At 39.0% G+C, this 17,653-nt stretch overlaps 2 protein-coding genes across 2 annotated transcripts; one reads left to right on the forward strand and one right to left on the reverse strand.

Annotated features, from left to right (window-relative positions):
* Nucleotides 1-3,767: 3,767 nt before the first annotated feature.
* Nucleotides 3,768-6,009, forward strand: LOC146161548 (uncharacterized). Its single transcript, XM_083385689.1, has 2 exons — nucleotides 3,768-4,657; nucleotides 4,962-6,009. The coding sequence occupies exons 1-2, from the start codon at nucleotides 3,840-3,842 to the stop codon at nucleotides 5,482-5,484; spliced, it is 1,341 nt and encodes a 446-aa protein (XP_083241815.1). The 5' UTR covers nucleotides 3,768-3,839; the 3' UTR covers nucleotides 5,485-6,009.
* Nucleotides 6,010-6,374: 365 nt separating this feature from the next.
* Nucleotides 6,375-16,805, reverse strand: LOC146161549 (uncharacterized). The gene is made up of 5 exons (XM_083385410.1): nucleotides 13,237-16,805; nucleotides 12,329-12,466; nucleotides 10,159-10,415; nucleotides 9,282-9,431; nucleotides 6,375-8,121 (listed from the first exon to the last, which is right to left on the reverse strand). Exons 1-5 carry the CDS (start codon nucleotides 13,815-13,817, stop codon nucleotides 7,874-7,876), a joined length of 1,374 nt encoding a protein of 457 aa, XP_083241536.1. The 5' UTR covers nucleotides 13,818-16,805; the 3' UTR covers nucleotides 6,375-7,873.
* Nucleotides 16,806-17,653: the final 848 nt, after the last annotated feature.

Genomic DNA, 17,653 nt, shown 5'->3' on the forward strand with positions numbered 1-17,653 from the left:
GCCAAGTTATATTATATTTATTATTTAAAACATTGCTATATTTTAAAGAAAATTCTATATTTTATATTGTATAGTACTACAGCCCAACTTTTGAGAATCAATTCATGGGTTGAAAAGTACAAAGTAAAACCTACAGGTTTAAAGCGCGCTGCAGAGTGCAGATGGTTCGTATATAAATTGCCGAGTTAGTCAGTAAACACGGAGTGACAAAAGTTAAAAATTTGCGTAATTCTAAAGTGGCCACAACAGGTACGATATTCTTTCAAAAAACATACTATTTTGAATAGAAATTGTAAATTTAACGAAAAAGGCTTGCTATACGGCCGCTGTAATCTTCTGAAAGTTTTCTCGCCTTGGCCTGTATACATCGATGCGCTCTGCTGACCACCGTCATGCCTCACTTGACGCCGATCCAAACATTTCCGTTTGTTTATCACAGAAGAAATTATAATCTCTTTGATTTATCAGTTGGTTAAAGATAGGGGTAATACAAGTTACGATTAAAAAGTTAAACATCTGCAACTTACCAACACTATTCTGGTAGACGTTTGGCACAATGCTATTCGTGACCCAAAGACCGTTATTTTAATAAATTGCAACATTAAAAGTAAACTGGTGAACAAATTCGAAAAAAATGTGCCTAATTAAATATAAAAAAACTACAGAATCGGAAGCGATGGGTGAAAATATTCCACATGGATGATAACACCTTTCATTGCGAAAATACGAATTCAATAACAGTAAAGTCTACGCTTATAGTTATTAAAAAGGGACAACACAAAACTCTGAGAACCGGTAGATTTTAGGAAGCCAAATCGAAACCGAAGAGTATATTTTAATACAATCTAAACCTCAACCGGCCTGAAAGCAGGTGTGAATCTAGGATTTTTGTTTCTGGGCATGACATCTGTTTAGAGCAGGGGTCGGCAACCTACGGCCCGCGGGCCGGATATTTCATCCGGCCCGCCGCCCCTTGACAAATTCGACACGAGTACATTTTACATAGTTTTTCGCTATTTTAACTACGTTAAGTTCAAAAAAATTTCGCGCTTCGCCCGAATCATCATTCTACGTCCGGTTTGTTTACGATTTGATGCCGTGTTTTCACTTAGATCAGCGCTTCTTTACCGTAGTGCGACACGGAAAAACGTAACACGTTTTTAAGTGCAAAATCGACCCGAAGCCCGTCTGATTCACAGTTGTTCTAACACAGGGGTGACGAACCCATTAGCTGTCGCGGGCCACTTTGTCAGTTACCGCTGAGTAAGCGGACCGCACAACTTTTTTCTCATAGCCTACTATAAAACCTGTTAAAATCATAAACAATTGTTCATCAAATGAAACAAATCAAAACCCATGCGAACCATACAGGTGAAATTATTTAACGCAATATTGAAATATGAAATAATAAGAAATAACAAATAAACATTTAACGAAATTTTTTGCTCAATGAGAAATTTGGATTGATGGTTACTAAATGGATTTACACATCAGCTTTTGATATCGCATTACAAAGAGTAGAAGCGGGTGAAAGAACTTCAAGACTGCCGTGGTCTCACCCGAATGCTTCGCGGGCCACACAAAATTCTTTCGCGGGCCACGTGTTCGTCACCTCTGTTCTAACATGAAAATAATACAATTCTTAGTTATCCTTCCGTGCGGCCCGCACAGATCTTTTCGAGTTTGGTTTTGGCCCGTGACTAGAAAAAGGTTGCCGACCCCTGGTTTAGAGATACGTCACAAAGTTAGATTATAACGTGATGTCAAAAAGTTACATCTAAATGTAACGTCATAAATAAGAAGGCTAATCTTGAAAAAATTACAAAACAACGCCGTAGGCCTACAAAGCAGTGCGTTTCTTTTTTTAAACTTTATGTTGAACTGGTGTTAATTACTTTTAAAACCTAAAAAGCGCCTTAATTTCAATAAAAATATAAAAGCTATAATATTTGATAAAAGCGACATTTCGCAATTTACAGACGTTTCAGCAATAACTCATGCCATCATCAGTGTAAAAATCAAGTGAAGATAAAAGCGATAAAACGTAAAAAGAAAGGAAAAAAAGGAAAAAAAATAGCAGCGAAAAAAAGGCGATGTATGGGTCAGTTCAAACTGCTAGGTGTTAAAAAAGTATAAAGATGCCGAGGTTGTATCTATGTTGAGTTCTGGTTTATGGTGTTGGATCATCAGCGATTCCAGCAAAAAAGGGCGATATTTGTCATGCCGTTTTACACTGATGATGGCATGAGTTATTGCTGAAACGTCTGTAAATTGCGAAATGTCGCTTTTATCAAATATTATGGCTTTTATATTTTTATTGAAATTACTAAAGAAACCCGTGTATTGTGTTCCAACGCCTTAATTTGTTTTTAAGTCGTCCAAACCTTTATTTTAAATTGTGCAAAAAGATGCACGACGCTTTTAGGTTAATATAATTGATCGAAATGGGATAAGACATACTAGAAACGTATGGCAGATTGGCGCGGGAAAACGTTTGCATTTATGTATTGAAAACAGGCAAAAAATATAGTTGGGGGAAAGCCATGGCTACATTCCTCCACCCCCTGTGAAAAAAGGACCCAGCATGACGATACAACCATTGTATTTTACACCATTTTCGAATTTTAAGCCGTTTATAAAAGTAGCCTATTTCAAAAATACTGTTTGCATGGCGACCAGTTTGACAAAACACAAATAATTTTCTTTGTTAACTTGATTTTTATGATGCTGGATAATTATTAAATAAATCTTAAGCAGGGGCAGATCCAGAATTTTAATTTGGTAGGGGTCACGAATATTGGTGACGTCGTATGATATTGGTGATTATAAAATAAATCTGAAGTAAGGGGAGATCCAGGATTTTAATTTGGGGGCCTTGAACATTTGCAACGTCGTAAGATACGTCATATCGCGACGCTATAGAACAACTAATTCTAAAATTAACTGCTCTATCGATTGAAATTGTACGTAGTAAGTGAATTATAGGATGATCGTGTGAATCGCAAAAAAATGAGGTCACACGGACGAACATTCCACAATCCGGCGGATTTAAAAGAAAACGAATTCATTGACGGTCAAAAGCAGGCTTAATTTTAACATAGTATAGAACTTCGAAGTTCAATTGAAATGCAATTGAAATTCAGTGCTCAGGCAATTTTTGCAGTTTACATGTTTTATTATCGGTTCATCATTTTTTTTATTTGTTGGTACATATGAGGTCATAAATCACTCAGTCAGATAAAAATAGGATGCCTTTCAAACGAGGTATGAATAAACGAGGATCAGAAAAAGTAACATCAAAACTCTACTTGTTGAAACGCCGTTTCAACTCAAAATATAGGATTAAGCACAAAGGATTGCGACGTAAAAAAATACAATCGAACAAATAGGAAAACGATTTTTGTTATTAGTTTCAATGTCATAAACCCAATTACCTATATAGATTCCGCCTAAAACAACTTATAATTTACAATAATTTACTTTCGAGTTCCAAGCTGTTTAAAGTTTGTTCCATTGCAATGCATCTAATAAACAATAGAAGCAACATGGGTTACGTAGGTTGGTTGTGGCCGGAACTTAACTCGTTTGACTCACACTAAAGCAGTATTAGGAAGCGAGGCTTTGTTAGGCAAACAAACTATTGTCTAAATTGGTAATCAGTGTATGTAACTACGTTAAAATTCGTGGTCACTATAACAGTTAGAAATTAGAATTTGCTGTCGCTAAATAGCATAGTTAGTAGCCCCAGAAAGTTACATTAACCATAACAAAATTGTGTACTAAAAGGTATACCAAACTATATTAAAGAAACCTGTCATTTCGATTGCCGGGACGTTAATATGTCGTACCGCAAAGTTCTGGGATGGCGGGACGTGTTTGGCGACTTAAACTTCAAGCCGTGGTGGGAGTCTTTCCGTTCGTACACCCTGGTCGTTATGTCGGCCGGCACCCTCTTCTACGCCTACTCTTCGAGCGGGGGACCTGTCGTTTGTGTTCCTTTGACAAACACGTGTAACAGGACCACTACGTTCAGCACCGCCGAGAGCACGTTCACCACCAACAAGTGCATTTTGAGTTTTGGCCTTGGCTGGCTGCTGACAAACTACTGGTGGCTGAGCGCGCTGGCCACAGCCTCGCTCTTCGTCGCCAATAACTTCTGGGAGTACAACACCACGCTGGTTACCGCCATCCGTGAGCTAAAGGCCTTTTACGACGCGTTCGATGAGATCGACCACTACGAGGAGAAGGTGATGTTCGATTTGGTCAGCACTCCTGGGGAACTTACAGAGGAGAAGAAAAAAGCAGGCGATGTGTGGAAAGGATTTTTGTACAACGAGAAGAGCAACGTCGGGCGGTGGTTTTGTTTGCGAAATATAGTATCCTTGCTGGTGGCTGCCGCTTGCTTCGGCGGCATGATCAGTCAGTTTTTGTTCGTTTTGGGCGCTGAGCCCGAGTTCGACTGCGAGCTGGAACGGCCTCGTGGTACTTTCGTGTGTCTGAACACAGTGCACAGCACTTTTCTGCCCGTCATTGCCATTAACATCGTGATGTCGTTCGCCCAATGCCTGATTTTTATCATACTGTTGTGCAAAATTCGGAAGCCAAACAACATCGATTTGTTTCTGCAGTACGTTAACCAATCGGGAGTTGGAAAAAGGTTGGTAATTTATCAAAAAAGAAAGGTTGACCTTTGTTGTTTGCAGTTTACTCACACTGCTTTAATTTGCTTATTTTTGACCATAATTATTTTTAAATCGATGTTGTAATTTATAACCTGGTCAACACGGCATTTGATTTTCCAGTGTCAATTCGACCGTTAAAGACAGAATGTAGCTCAACTTTGATGATAAACTTTTATTTTTAACTTTTATTATGTAACGCGAAAACAAAAATATATCCTCCATAAATTTGGTTTATGTGAGTGAAGCTGTAGATGTAGATTTCCATTGTGTTCTTTCTAGCGGTTCGCACCGAAGCTTCGAGAAGGTTCGCAAGTACGTCCGCGAGCGAAAGCAGCAGCTCCTCATGGAAATGGGCAGCCCAGCCGAGCTGACGCAGTTCTTCAAGGCGATCGAGTTGGAAGACGAGGAGTTCTTTCAGATTTACAAACTGGCTGCCAAGGACTACAAGGAAGTACTGCGCAAGCTTAAGGCTGAGTTCGTGCGCGGGCAAAAACAAGACGTCGAGTTGCGGGAAAACTTCGAGAGAATGAAGGGAAGGCTGACGCACATCGCCAAAAGCGATCAGTACTATTTGAGCGCTTCTGCGGTGGAGCGACCCGCAAGGCCATTGCACCTCATCCTGCCAGCCAGCGCCACTTTAAGCAGTAAGGGCGCGTTCTCGTTCACGCCCAAACGTAGGAGCGCGTCCCTTGCGTCTCTCAGCTCGTTTCGTCGAAACCCGGTTTCGGAGACGTCGATTGCAGTCGAGTTGGCGCAACGATCGAGCGAGATTGAAAGTCCGACCGCGGCCGAATCGCCGTGAGCAGTCGTTGGTTTGACGTTTGCCCCAGCTAAACGCTACTTTAAAGGTTAATTTGACATGTTGGTTTTATTGATCGGCCTGGGACTTGGCACTTATTTGAAAAGGCTTGACTTTTTAAAATGAACTGTTTACAGCACTGGATCGTCCACAATCCGATGTTTGTTCGGCACATGGGGTTCACAATATAACTACGACATCATTTTAGTAAAAATAATTTTTGTGGCCGAAAAAAATCCCCTTTTGTTTGTTCGGGGAAAAAATCGATCATTATAGTTTCTTCAACCTTTTTTAATTCAAGAAATAGTCGAGTAGTGTGTAGAGTTGACAGTTGACACAGCGCTAAAAGCTCTGCTTTCTATTTCGCCATCCAGGTTTCTAAATTTGCATTGTAGACGCAATTCACAACTGTATGGTGGTATCCAAACAGAACCACAAAGGTTACAAAAAAGATCTAAAACAACTTTATCTAAAAATACCATAATACCTTAGTTATACGCAAATGCGTCATCAGTTCTGCTTATTGTGGGCTTTTTAAGTTGATTTAATCATTTCCTGCTGTATCATGATGAAAAGCTTTTTCTTAAAGAGTAAGGATCTGGCATGTACTGCCATATGTTATGTTTAGCTTATTTCTTGTCTGATTGCAAGCTTAGCTGTGTATTGCGTACGTATAGTGTCGCTTTACGTATAGTGTCGATAATAAAAAAATAATAAATTAATGTTTTTATATAAATTGATCATTCGGTGAACTGTACTGACTCAGAGCCACAGAAACAGAAAACAAAAGTTTGTTCAAATCATTTTACGACTATATATTATCTGTACTTACGTCGTAAAATAACATAGGAAAACTTACTTTTTATTATTAACAGAGCAGCAGGTGAAAAAAGTGTTCGACATAAAGGCATTTATTGCTTTTAAGTTAAGTTTAAAATATTTAACAGGCTTATATTTATTTTAACAGATGGTAGAAATGCGTTTGGAAAGGTCTTGTATACAAAATGTCAATTTACTAAATTTTATGTTTCGCAGTAAATAAGCACGTATACTTCGAGTTTGGCATATTAGAAGAAAAGCCGTTTGCATTATTGCTAAATACGAAGAAAAAGATAAAAGTGTCAATTATCAGCAGGACATGGTAACGAAGCTGCGATAAGATCATTACGGCAAGCCAGCTCGGTCTATTTGTAACAAAGGCGTACTTACAAAGCAAGCAAACAGATAAAAAACATACACGTATAATACTGGAGTAAAGGCCACACTTGGAATATATTTGTACACGCGGCGCGCTACAGTGTAAAAAGGCACGACGTACCACTGATATGTTGGAAGAGGTTAAAAGGTTAAAAAAGACCCGCATAGTCAAACATTAAAATTCCCCCTGCTATTCAAGTAAGCATGTTGTGAAAAACGATGAACGCTAAATGAAAAGGAAAGGCCAGTAAGCTAAAAAAAAGTGTAAAAATACTTGTCAAGCCGGATATGTAGATGGTATTTTAAATTCGCATTTAGACGGAAAATCTATTCGACGTCAAGCCAATGTTTTTTTTACATATCCAAAATCTATTTTATTGCCGCCATTCCGTCCACCACTCAAATATAGTTAAATGCTATTTTCCGTCATGTTTTTTCGAGATCTGTAAGCTTTATTTTAAGGCTAAAATAGAAAAAAAAACAATGAATGAACCACAATCAATCAACGTTTTAAAGCGGGAGATTAAAAAAATTTTTAAAGCGGGAGATTTTCAAATTTCCATCCATTTCAGGACAAAACAAACGGAGATATATGCCGTCCCAGTTGGTCAAACCAGTTAAAACCAGATCAAAAAATACAACGCATTCATGGAGCCTCCAGTATGCGCTCACAGCTGCCATGGAAGTTTACTCCTCCCCGATAAACATCTTTTCAGCAGAAGCAAAATTCACAATAAACTGCTTCGCTAATAGCTCACTTGTGACTTACTTGAGCACGAAACAATTGCAATTATCTCGGTGAAATTGGCATCGTAAAGAAATGAAAAAGGAAAATATGGTACTTGAAAGAAAAACTACATTAAACATAATTCAAGTCGAACCCCTTTTCCGAATTTAATGAGCATTTAGGCATTCAATATATAGGAAATTCGCCAAAATGCCTTATAAATTCCGCAGGGTTTCCCCCCCGGCTTTATCAGTTTAGTTGTGACCGCTTATGTAAAACAATACAGTCGTAAAGTCAAACTATAGCAATACGCTTGTTTCAATTAAAACTAATATTAATCCGCAAACAACTATTCTCGCATTGACAACGCCGTGCAAAGGCCGACTTTAAAAGTAACCGACCGACCTAGACGCGACAGTAACCATAAAAAAAACAGAACAGCAACAATATGCCAAAATCCCCGCGCTTCTAAACAAGGACCTCCTTGTCGCCGTCTCCCTGGGAGTAAGTCTCTTCCTCTGCGAAGATGTTCTCCTCTTCGAGCTGGGTGGTCTGGGTGGGAGGAAGAACCACCTGGGAGTCGTCCAGCTCATAGTAACCTCCTCCTCCTCCGTTTGCCAGCTCCCCGTACCCGTCTCTTCTCTGCTGCTTCCGCCAGAAGCAAGAGACGCCTCCTACCACAACGATTACGGCGAGCAGAATGGCCAGGATCACTCCTGGAACAATAGGAAGAGAAATTGATTCTACGCTTGTTTACAGTTTCGGAGCATAATGGTCGAAGGTTGTAGTAAGACGTAATACAAATATCAAAGCCCAAACGAAGTGGGTATCATTTTAAACGTTTCGAATAACTCTTTATCTATTTTGGACATCTGGCGGTTTAAGGTGTTTTTTACCTGACACACTTATGGCTAAAGGTATCGTACATCAATTATAAAGAGCTTACAGCACCCTTAGTCCCTTACTAGTATATTTGGTGGTTGTTTACTGTATAGTCAAGTAAACGAAATTAATACAACGCATAGATTGTGCTAATTGTAGGCAAACCTTTTTTGTCCATTTTAACTACGTAAATGTAAACAATTTTCTCGCTGATGATTCTGGTATGTCTAAGACTATTATGTTAAAATCGTTTCAGTCCAAAGGTGGTCGTGCGTCTCATCGCAGCCTCGAAAACAAGGCTGGGCTTAAACCTTTAACGATATTAAGACGTTTTTGCTACGTGCGAATTGATAACATCTTTCCAATATAAGTTTTGTAATTAGAGTTACACCTCTCCAACCTAAAACAAAATACGAACAGTGTACTGTTCTTAAAGTTACTTCTTTAAAATGACGCCACGTTGAGATGCAACTTTGTGACGTCACGTTTTGACGTAAGTTTGGGACGTCACGGTATGAAATAACTTTGTGATTCCTCGATCTGCGACCGCTCGGCATGATTTAAATATTTGGACGAAATGATTAGGATTCAATATGTTTTTTAAAATCAAGGATTTTCGTCACACCAAAATTCAAAGCTAAACTTATGATTTTGGCAACATGCTCGACTGCCGTTCTACTAACTGAGGTATGCCATGCGAACGGACTCCTTGAAATTGTTTTTTTTTTTTAACGGACTCCTTGAAATAGTTTTTTTTTTAATAAAATAAGCTACAAAATAAAGCGAAAATTTAGACATGAAATCAAGGCGTCAGCCACCCTGGGACCGACACTTGGCCAACTGATATTTTAGTGATCAGTGGTAAAGCAATCCAAACAACCAAACACGGCGGCGTAGCGCTTTCAAACGGCTTAGCGAAGTCGGTCAACATATTATAGATTTCAAAACAATGAAGACAAAAACGTTATAAAGAAGTTGCCAGCAGCCAACCGACCTGCGCTTGTTCCGGAGGTAGTTTGCACGACAAAGTTAACAGTTGCGTTCACGTTGTATTTCCCGCCGTGGTTGTCGAACCCCTCCATCACGCAAAGGTACTTCCCCGCCTCCTCCGCTACCACGGGACTGAAAGTGTAGCTGGCGCTTCCTGTCAAAAATTTATATTGTTGTTAAGATGTTGTATTCTCTTTTTAAAGCACACACTTTGCTCTCATGAATCTGTAGGTTTCTATTTTAGCCTTTAATTTGCGCAATGACTTAAGTGACTTCAGTTCCTGTTTTAAATGATTTTTTTTTCATACAAGATAATTGACTTAAGACTTAGGTAATAGACCCAACTTAAAAACGTGTTATTTTCCACGATCCGGGTTTCCTTTCAAAGCACCAACATTTGACATTTGTTTCCCACAAACACATTGTGAATATTTAATCAAATTATTTTACTGATCAAACCACCAAAATATATCGCTTTTTACAATGTTTTTTTATATGGGATGGGTGCGCATCAAGGCTGCCACTCGTAGGGTTTTACCCTTCGGGTAGGGTATTTTCGCCTAAAGTAGGGGGTAGGATATACCTACGGGGAAAATTCTACTTTGTAGGAAAAAGTTAAGGAATTTCGTAAAAAGGCAAATTATGGGGTTCAGACGTGCAATGAAGTTATTTACCAATAGCAACTGCAATTCAAGAATATATTTGCTGGGATCCAACTGGAACCACTTTTAAGCTTTTTGTATAAATTTACCCCTGACAGCTCTGGTGCGCATGCAAAAGTTGTTAAAAAAGTAATACTATTTAATTTTGATGCCTAAGAAATCGAACCCAACCTACAACCAGCCAAGTGGGTAGCTTTAAGATCAACTAACTACCGGTACCTCTGCCGTTGGCAATCACGCGATCTAGTTCGTCGTATATCGTGACGTTGGGAAGTGGGAAGCCGGTTGTGTTGCAGACGATGGTCGAGCTATTCCCTTCCACCCCCTTGTAAACCACAGTCTTTGAGGCGCTCTGGATGAGGCTGGATTTGGAGCAGGTCAGATCGCTCTTTTTCAGAGTGACGATTGGCACTTTGCCCTTGCCACGTTGGCACTCGGGAAGGTTCAGCGGGCAGTTGTGTTTGCACTTCGACGATCTGAAGACGCAAAGCAAAGGTTATTTTCCAAGAAGGTAAGTAACGACAAATGAAAGACACGCATACAGATGTGTGTAATACCAACTGTAATCTTAACCCTCGGAAGCTGATTTTTGACCAACCCGTACAGCTTGCTTATCATTATACTAAAAGCCATCGATGACTCGTCGAATCTGCCGATTAATGATGCAAGCAGGGCAGGCCAGAAAAACAACTAGCCTGCAGTTATACCGGAACTGTCGCTTTACCAACTGAGCTACACAACAGTCTCGGTATGACCGGAGGTCGTAAGTTTGAACCTCACTGCAGTAGAGTTGTTTTTCTGGCCTGCCCTGCTTGCATCCTTAATCGGCAGATTCGGCGAGTCTTCGATGGCCTTTCGGTGTAGTATAAGTAACGACATAGTTTTAAAACAGTGGCTGTTTTTGCAACTTCGTGACTAAAACGTGAAGGGATATAGTTTGGTAGAAATACGTGCTTTGTCAGGCATTCTGTAAATCCACTTACAAGTGCCTTGCCTCGTGCATTTTTTAAGCCTCCATAGCTTCGGCAATTTCAACGATAGGACAAAAAAGTCAACAACACGAGCAAAATTAGTTATAAACTAACTAAAAATCGTTCAATAAAACGAGTCCTAAGAAATTTGTAAAACATTTGGCGATGCATGAATAACTTCAATATCGAAAAAAACATAATGTGTATTACCGCAACAGACGTCAAATGTGGAGAGCGAAAAACAAAAAATATCCAAGCGAAACCAAACGGAGGTTTAAATTAAAATCTGCGAAAACTCTTTTGAAAGACACATTACACAGAGAACGCGTAAAACTAAATAAAACGTCCTGATGTGCTGTAAAATATCCGATCAGGTTGTAAGAACGCTGGCTGGCATAATTTGCACATCTGGTCGACAGTGAAAATGTTTAACTATTTTGTGAGGGATATTTTGGGCTTGCCGTACATAACAAAGATAGTAAAATACGAACAGGAATGCAATTAATCTATAAATATCATGTATAAATAGAGCAATGTGACCTTCTACACAAAAACATTTCTGCGAAGTAGTGCATATAACGACAAAAGTGCTATTCTCCACATATTTATCCTGTAGGAGTGGACAGCTGATTTGACAAATTTGGATGGCTTTAAGAGGCCCAAATTCTTTCTTCGTAGGCCTAAAAGCCTAGCAGTAGAAATCTATTCTTTGCCTGGCCTGCGCTCATAGAATAGTCACGACATACATTTTGCTACTAAAAGGTCTCAAATCATAAATAAAATGTAAAACTGGGGTAATGTAATTTAATGTTACTAACCCTACAACCACCCGAACCCCAACCGTAATCCATAAGTTATGCGATGTCAAAAATATTTATTTAAGGAAAAAATGTCCAAAGTTTCATAGAGGGCATTCTAAACGCAGTACATAAAACAAAACGTGAAATACGCTACTTGCTTTACGACATTTCTATCAGGTATCGAACAACGGAAATACTTAGACCAGGTGCTATGAAACAGTACCAGTGTTGTAGTGACTTAAGTCATTGACTTGACTTAAGTGCACTTAAGTCACTGTTTTTAAATGAACTGACTTACGTTGACAAAAATGACTTGACTTGACTGAAGTCTTTTGGACAAATGACTTGACTTGGACTTAAGTCATTTTGTCAAATAACTTGCGATTAAATGAAGTGTTTTTCATTAAGATTTATCTCAAGTTTTTCACACACTTTTATTGCAGTATATTGTGTTTGTGTTGTTTTTTGATAGTTAAATTGTTGCTCATAATCGGACAGGTTTAACAATTTTTGACTTGCTCTAATAACGACTTGACTGGGATTTGACTTGTTATTTTTCAAATGACTTGGGACTTAAGAAAATTAAAAATAGCTTGTTTACAAATAAGCAGTACTAACCCCGCCGTGTGCGCCATCATCCATGCGTTTTTAGTTACGTTGTGCCAGAAAGGTGCCATCCGACAATCGCAAGACCACGGGTTGTTGTCGAACTCCAATTCGGCTCTGTCCAGTCTGGAAGTGTTCTGTATCCACTGCCTGCGTTGCAACACAAGTTCAAGCATTTAACAATAGTACATCTTAACCTGGGGTACAGGTGGTTTTCAATGGCATAAGATTTGCCAAGTAAAAATACTTTTGAAATGTGTTCTTTGTAAAGGCTGTAAATTTTATTAATATGCAATTATATGGCGCTTCCTTTATTCCTCGTTTTGTAAACGTTAAGCGCCAAAAATAGTCCCATAAAAGTTATCTCAGCTAGTGTATAGACATTTTGCTTTCATATACCTGATAGGCTTTCAAACAATTTTGTGACCACTGACGCTTTTTACTTAGTTATGAAATTATAATTTCTTTATGCATTAACTTCACAATTTTACGCCAATAGATAAACATAGTCACAGGATATAGTTTGTTACACGAACGTCGTGTAGGTTGGACGCAATTTATAGAATTACAGAAGGTAAAATCCGTTTCTTATTTGTTTTCTGGTTGGCGAACGAGTTACGTCAACCATAAATAACCTTGGACAAAAAACAACCACAACTATGAGTTGCCATGACTTTTTAGGGTTTGTCTATGACTCTATGGTGACCGCTAGGAAATTCTGAGACCGCAGCTTTTTAATAAAAGTATGTAACCTAACTGACAATTAATAGGCTATTTATAATTAATAGACGATAGGGTTACGGTCCAAAAAAAATTCTCAAGAACCTTAAAAATACTCATCACAACTCTAAGACCCTCAGCCATAAACTACTGCGTTATGAGTTACTGGGACCATAAAGAGTCACCGAGTCATAACCCACCAGTAGGCCGTCTCAAGGCGGTTGTACTCCAGGTAGAGGTGGTCGATTTTCACCAGGCTGGCAAAGGCGTCGGGGTGCACACTGACCAGGCGATTGTTATGCAACCTCACGTGGGTCAGTTTGGTCAGTCCACGGAACAGAAAGCGGCTGATGGTGGTCAGGTGGTTATAAGCGCAGTAGAATTGCTCCAACAACGGGTTGGAGTTGAACAGCGAGTCTGGAAGGCTCTCGATGAGGTTGTACGAGAGGTATACGGTCTCTAGCTTGTCGTTTTTAGAGAAAGTCTTGGACCCAATTGTGACTATAGAGTTGTTCATGACCGACAGGTAGCGCATGTTGGCAAGATGCGAGAAGTTGTGGCTGCCTAGTGTGGTCAGTCCGGCATGGACGAAGAAGTAGTCCAGCCGGTCGGTTGGGTACCTGCCCAGTTCGGAGTGAACAACGTGTGAGCAGTTAACGGTGGCCGAAGTGCAGTTGCACGCTGTCTTTGAGCAGGCCATTTTTCCGCTGCCGAAAAGAAAAGCGCTGCCGATTGCGGCACAGCAGCCGATGACCATCAGGGTGAAGGCAAGGTGCCTCATTGCACAATGTTACGAAAATATTGCGATATATTAAAGTCTAAACACTACAAAAGGAAAATATATAAGTCTAAACACTACAAAAGGGAAGAGTACCGGGTGTATTGGGTGCTTTAGTAACCGCAGAGACATAGGCTGCACTTATGGTCTTGTAATGATCTAAATACATCAATTATTATATATTGCGTTTTTGGTATGTTTAGTTGAGTTAATGCTCCTAATCGCGCAAGGTTACCAATTTTAATTACTTAACGTTTCATTTGTTGTGTCAATGACATGACTTGGAGTTAGCATAATACCTTGACTGGGTCTTGGGAAACTGGTGACTTGGACTGGGAATGACCAATAGGTCTATACTTGGCCTGGTCGTAAGCTATCGTTTAAACTTTAATTGACTTGACTGGGACTTTTCAAAATGACTTGTCTACAACACTGCCCAAATAAATAGGACACTAACACATATAACAATTCTTTTCAAGTATTAACTTCACATTGGGTTATTTAAGCGTAATTTTGAAGCTTGACTCGAACCTTGTTTCACGTTAAATTGCGGCTTTTTAGTAACTTTTCTGACATAAAACAGTTTGTGATCTTTCCTGACTCGTCTTCCAGAAATTGCTTGACTACAATGTCCGGCAGGGCGGATCCAAAGGGTTGCATCAGACCATGTGCCCCCCTAATCAAACTATATATTTTTTTCAGATTTACTTATGTAAAGAAAAAAAAAATACAATTTTATCTATTCAGCCCAGAGACGCCATGCATAGGCCTACTATTGCATGTTACGCCGTGTGACTGCGAACTCATAAAGTCTATAAAGTGATATTTTGTTCAATTAAACAATAATACTGTTATTTCTAGCAACCTTCAAACATCATAAGAATGTGCCTAATGTATAAAGATTGAAAGTTTTGCCCCTGATGTCTGTTACTCAAAATTTCAACAAAAAAATATAGCTAATTCTACAGACAAGAAAACTGTACACATCGGCGTCCAACTGCAATTAATTCACCCTGTATAATAAATATACGTCAAACAAAGGCATGACCGTGGGCATTACATGCACGTGCCCAGGGCGTAAGCATGAATAATACAAACTTGATTGTCCCCTTTCAAATGGCTTTACATTTATACAAGTCTTGTGTTAGCTTAATTGTTGTTAAGGCGACATGTGGTTATGATTGGTTGGATCATGCCAAAATATGTGTCCAATCCAGAGTAAGCTATAATAAAAACTTAGAAAGGGCTTTTTCTCCACTTGATGTGGGAGTCGGGTCGAATATATATTATTATGTAGGCCACATTGCAGACGTTGAAAAAACATGCAACAATGTAGCTTTCTCATTTCTAGTGTGTGCTAAAACCTAAAAAACACATTTCAACTTCCATCAGCAATAAACAGGGATGTCCAACACTTTTACTTTCTGATATCCGATGTTTTTTCTTAAAAATGTCATTAATGTGCTCAAATAAGTGAAATAGAAAATAGATAAAATTGACGTTAAAATAACTATTAAATTAACGCAAATATCGAATATCGGAATTATTTGGGTTGGCGATTGGGTTCGGGTGGGTCCAGTTTTGTTATATTTATTCTACCAGATGCAATTTCAATTTGGAAGACTAGTTTCGTTACTCTACCTAAAAAAATGTGGCAGGATTCGAGACCAGCGCCGGCTTTACGTTGAGAAGTTTAGTAAATACAGTACTTAACCTTCTACGTCCTGATAAGCTTACATTTTGGTAGAAAAATTCCGTTACCAGTATATGAGCCTCGTAAAACTATCCTCGTTTTTAATTTTTTCTCGCATTTTCTTTTGCAACTGTGCCTTTACTACACAGGACTTCTTATTGGCCAAGCACAAAAAAACAACAGTCGCCAAGTAGACAGAATAAAGAGAATTCTTATTTCTTAGTGGAAAGCGCGGCATTGTTTTCGTCAACAGTCCGGCCATAAATCATTGTGACGTCAAGATTGCCTAATCAAAGAACAAAGGAGTTTAAAAAGTACGGCGCTGTTAAAATTCGACCAAGAGGAAAGATAGTTATTTGACTGGCACTTGTACACTTTAACAGGAAAGGCTATTTTCATAAGGAAATGCATGGGAACAGTGTTTTGCACCCCTATGTACCAAAGTAAAAAGGTAAAAATGGTACATAATATTGGAACATAAATTTAGCGACAAAGCAGGACAACGTGTACAAATAGACAATAAAAAACTCAAAACATAGAAGCTACGTAAATTAAATTTCTTCTTTGTTGATATAAGTTAGAATTCTAGGCGCTGGTCCAGAACCCTAGCCTACCACATGGCAAATTATTATTTGGGTTAGGGTGCCGGTTAGCGTTTAAGTTTGGGTAGGTAAAGAATTATTATTAAATATAAATAAAATAATACTTGGCCCACCCACACCCAAATGCTAACCTGCACTCGAACCCAAATAATGCGCGTTAATTTAATAATTGTTTGAACGATGTGGTAGGATTCTAGACCAGCGCCGAATTCAATGCTAATTCCACTAATTCACAAAGCTTGTCATTCGTTTACGACTCTACTAACTCAGCCAACGTTCGTACAGTATGAACATAACAGGTTATAACTGTTGTAAATCATTTAAACACAATAAAACAACTTTGATTTTAACAGTCCACGACCGAATTCAATTCGTTTTACGAAACATACGTTTCACGTTGAACAAAAACGTTCTGACAAGCAGGTAAAGGTAAATCATTAATCTTGTTCATTCAGCGACCGAGATTTCGGCGACAAACCAACACGTCCTGTTGCCCCGTATTTGCTGGGTGAGCGATTCCACAACCTTTACCCGATAGGGGTGTTTCTTTTAAACTGACGAACCTCAATTTTAACACGTTTTGGCAAACTGATCTGTTCACGTTTCAAAACGCCGCCTTATTATTTATGGCTGGTTGGCGAACTTAGTTCTAACATATTATGCTTCTATAGATCTTCGTTTCTTAACCTTCTCCAAACGAATTTCAACATTTCTTTGACAAAAAATTTCAACTGACGGTAAAATTTAATTTTAATTTTCAGCTTGTTATCCAGTTTTAAACATGTTTTTAAAAACAGCCCTCTTATTGACAGCTCTGTCGCCTTAGTAAGTCACAAGACACCCTCTTGTCTGGCGTTTAACGCCGCGTTGATAACAAAGCGCAAGTGAGCACAGACTCCCGTAATGATGCCCTCGGGAAAAACGGAAAGACCGTCTCAGTCTCACCTATAAACCCATGTGACGTCACGGCACGCTTGATCGCCCAAGCGAGAAGTCGGGTTTCAGCACTTTTAGCTCTTGCGGTAGGTAGATTTTGGAAATTGCTGAGCACGGCAAGGCTGCATCGGTTCTATGCGGAAACAGCCCCAAACATGTAACAATTGCATTCTGCTTTACGTTATCTTAGTTTTAAGCAGAGTATTTTTTGTTCTTATTAGTAAACGACTGACTTAACTTTAGTTTCCCAAAATGGACCTTTCAATCTACAGTTTACATCAAATACCGAAACACTTCCTAATTCTGAGTATTCAAAAAATAGATTAACATATTTATCAATCCTAATAAAATACAAATTCACCAGCAACAGCAACGTCAGCTTTCATGCATATTCTTTGCAGCCCACAGAATCGGCGACCTTTTACAAGAATTTTTTTGGTAAACGCAATGCGGACCGCATTCATTCATATTTCGGTTTCTTTATTTTATCCACTGGCTACTAGAATTGTTTTCATCTGTAGAACACGGCCTGATCTAACAGTCAAACAACGTTTTTGGTGCACTTTGACAGAAACGACCAGAAAAACATGACCTGGGAAATCTTATTT

Source organism: Ascidiella aspersa, chromosome 3 (genome assembly GCF_963924565.1).
Source record: "Ascidiella aspersa chromosome 3, kaAscAspe10.2, whole genome shotgun sequence".
NCBI classification, from domain to species: domain Eukaryota; kingdom Metazoa; phylum Chordata; class Ascidiacea; order Phlebobranchia; family Ascidiidae; genus Ascidiella; species Ascidiella aspersa.

Excerpts from the sequence above, each read along its gene's own strand:
- LOC146161548 (XM_083385689.1), top strand. The coding sequence starts at position 3,840 with ATGTCGTACCGCAAAGTTCTGGGATGGCGGGACGTGTTTGGCGACTTA. Across the intron at positions 4,658-4,961 it reads CAATCGGGAGTTGGAAAAAG|CGGTTCGCACCGAAGCTTCG; the intron begins GTTGGTAATTTA and ends TGTTCTTTCTAG.
- LOC146161549 (XM_083385410.1), bottom strand. The coding sequence starts at position 13,817 with ATGAGGCACCTTGCCTTCACCCTGATGGTCATCGGCTGCTGTGCCGCA. Across the intron at positions 12,467-13,236 it reads CGCCTTGAGACGGCCTACTG|GCAGTGGATACAGAACACTT; the intron begins GTGGGTTATGAC and ends GTTGCAACGCAG. Across the intron at positions 10,416-12,328 it reads ATGATGGCGCACACGGCGGG|ATCGTCGAAGTGCAAACACA; the intron begins GTTAGTACTGCT and ends TTGCGTCTTCAG.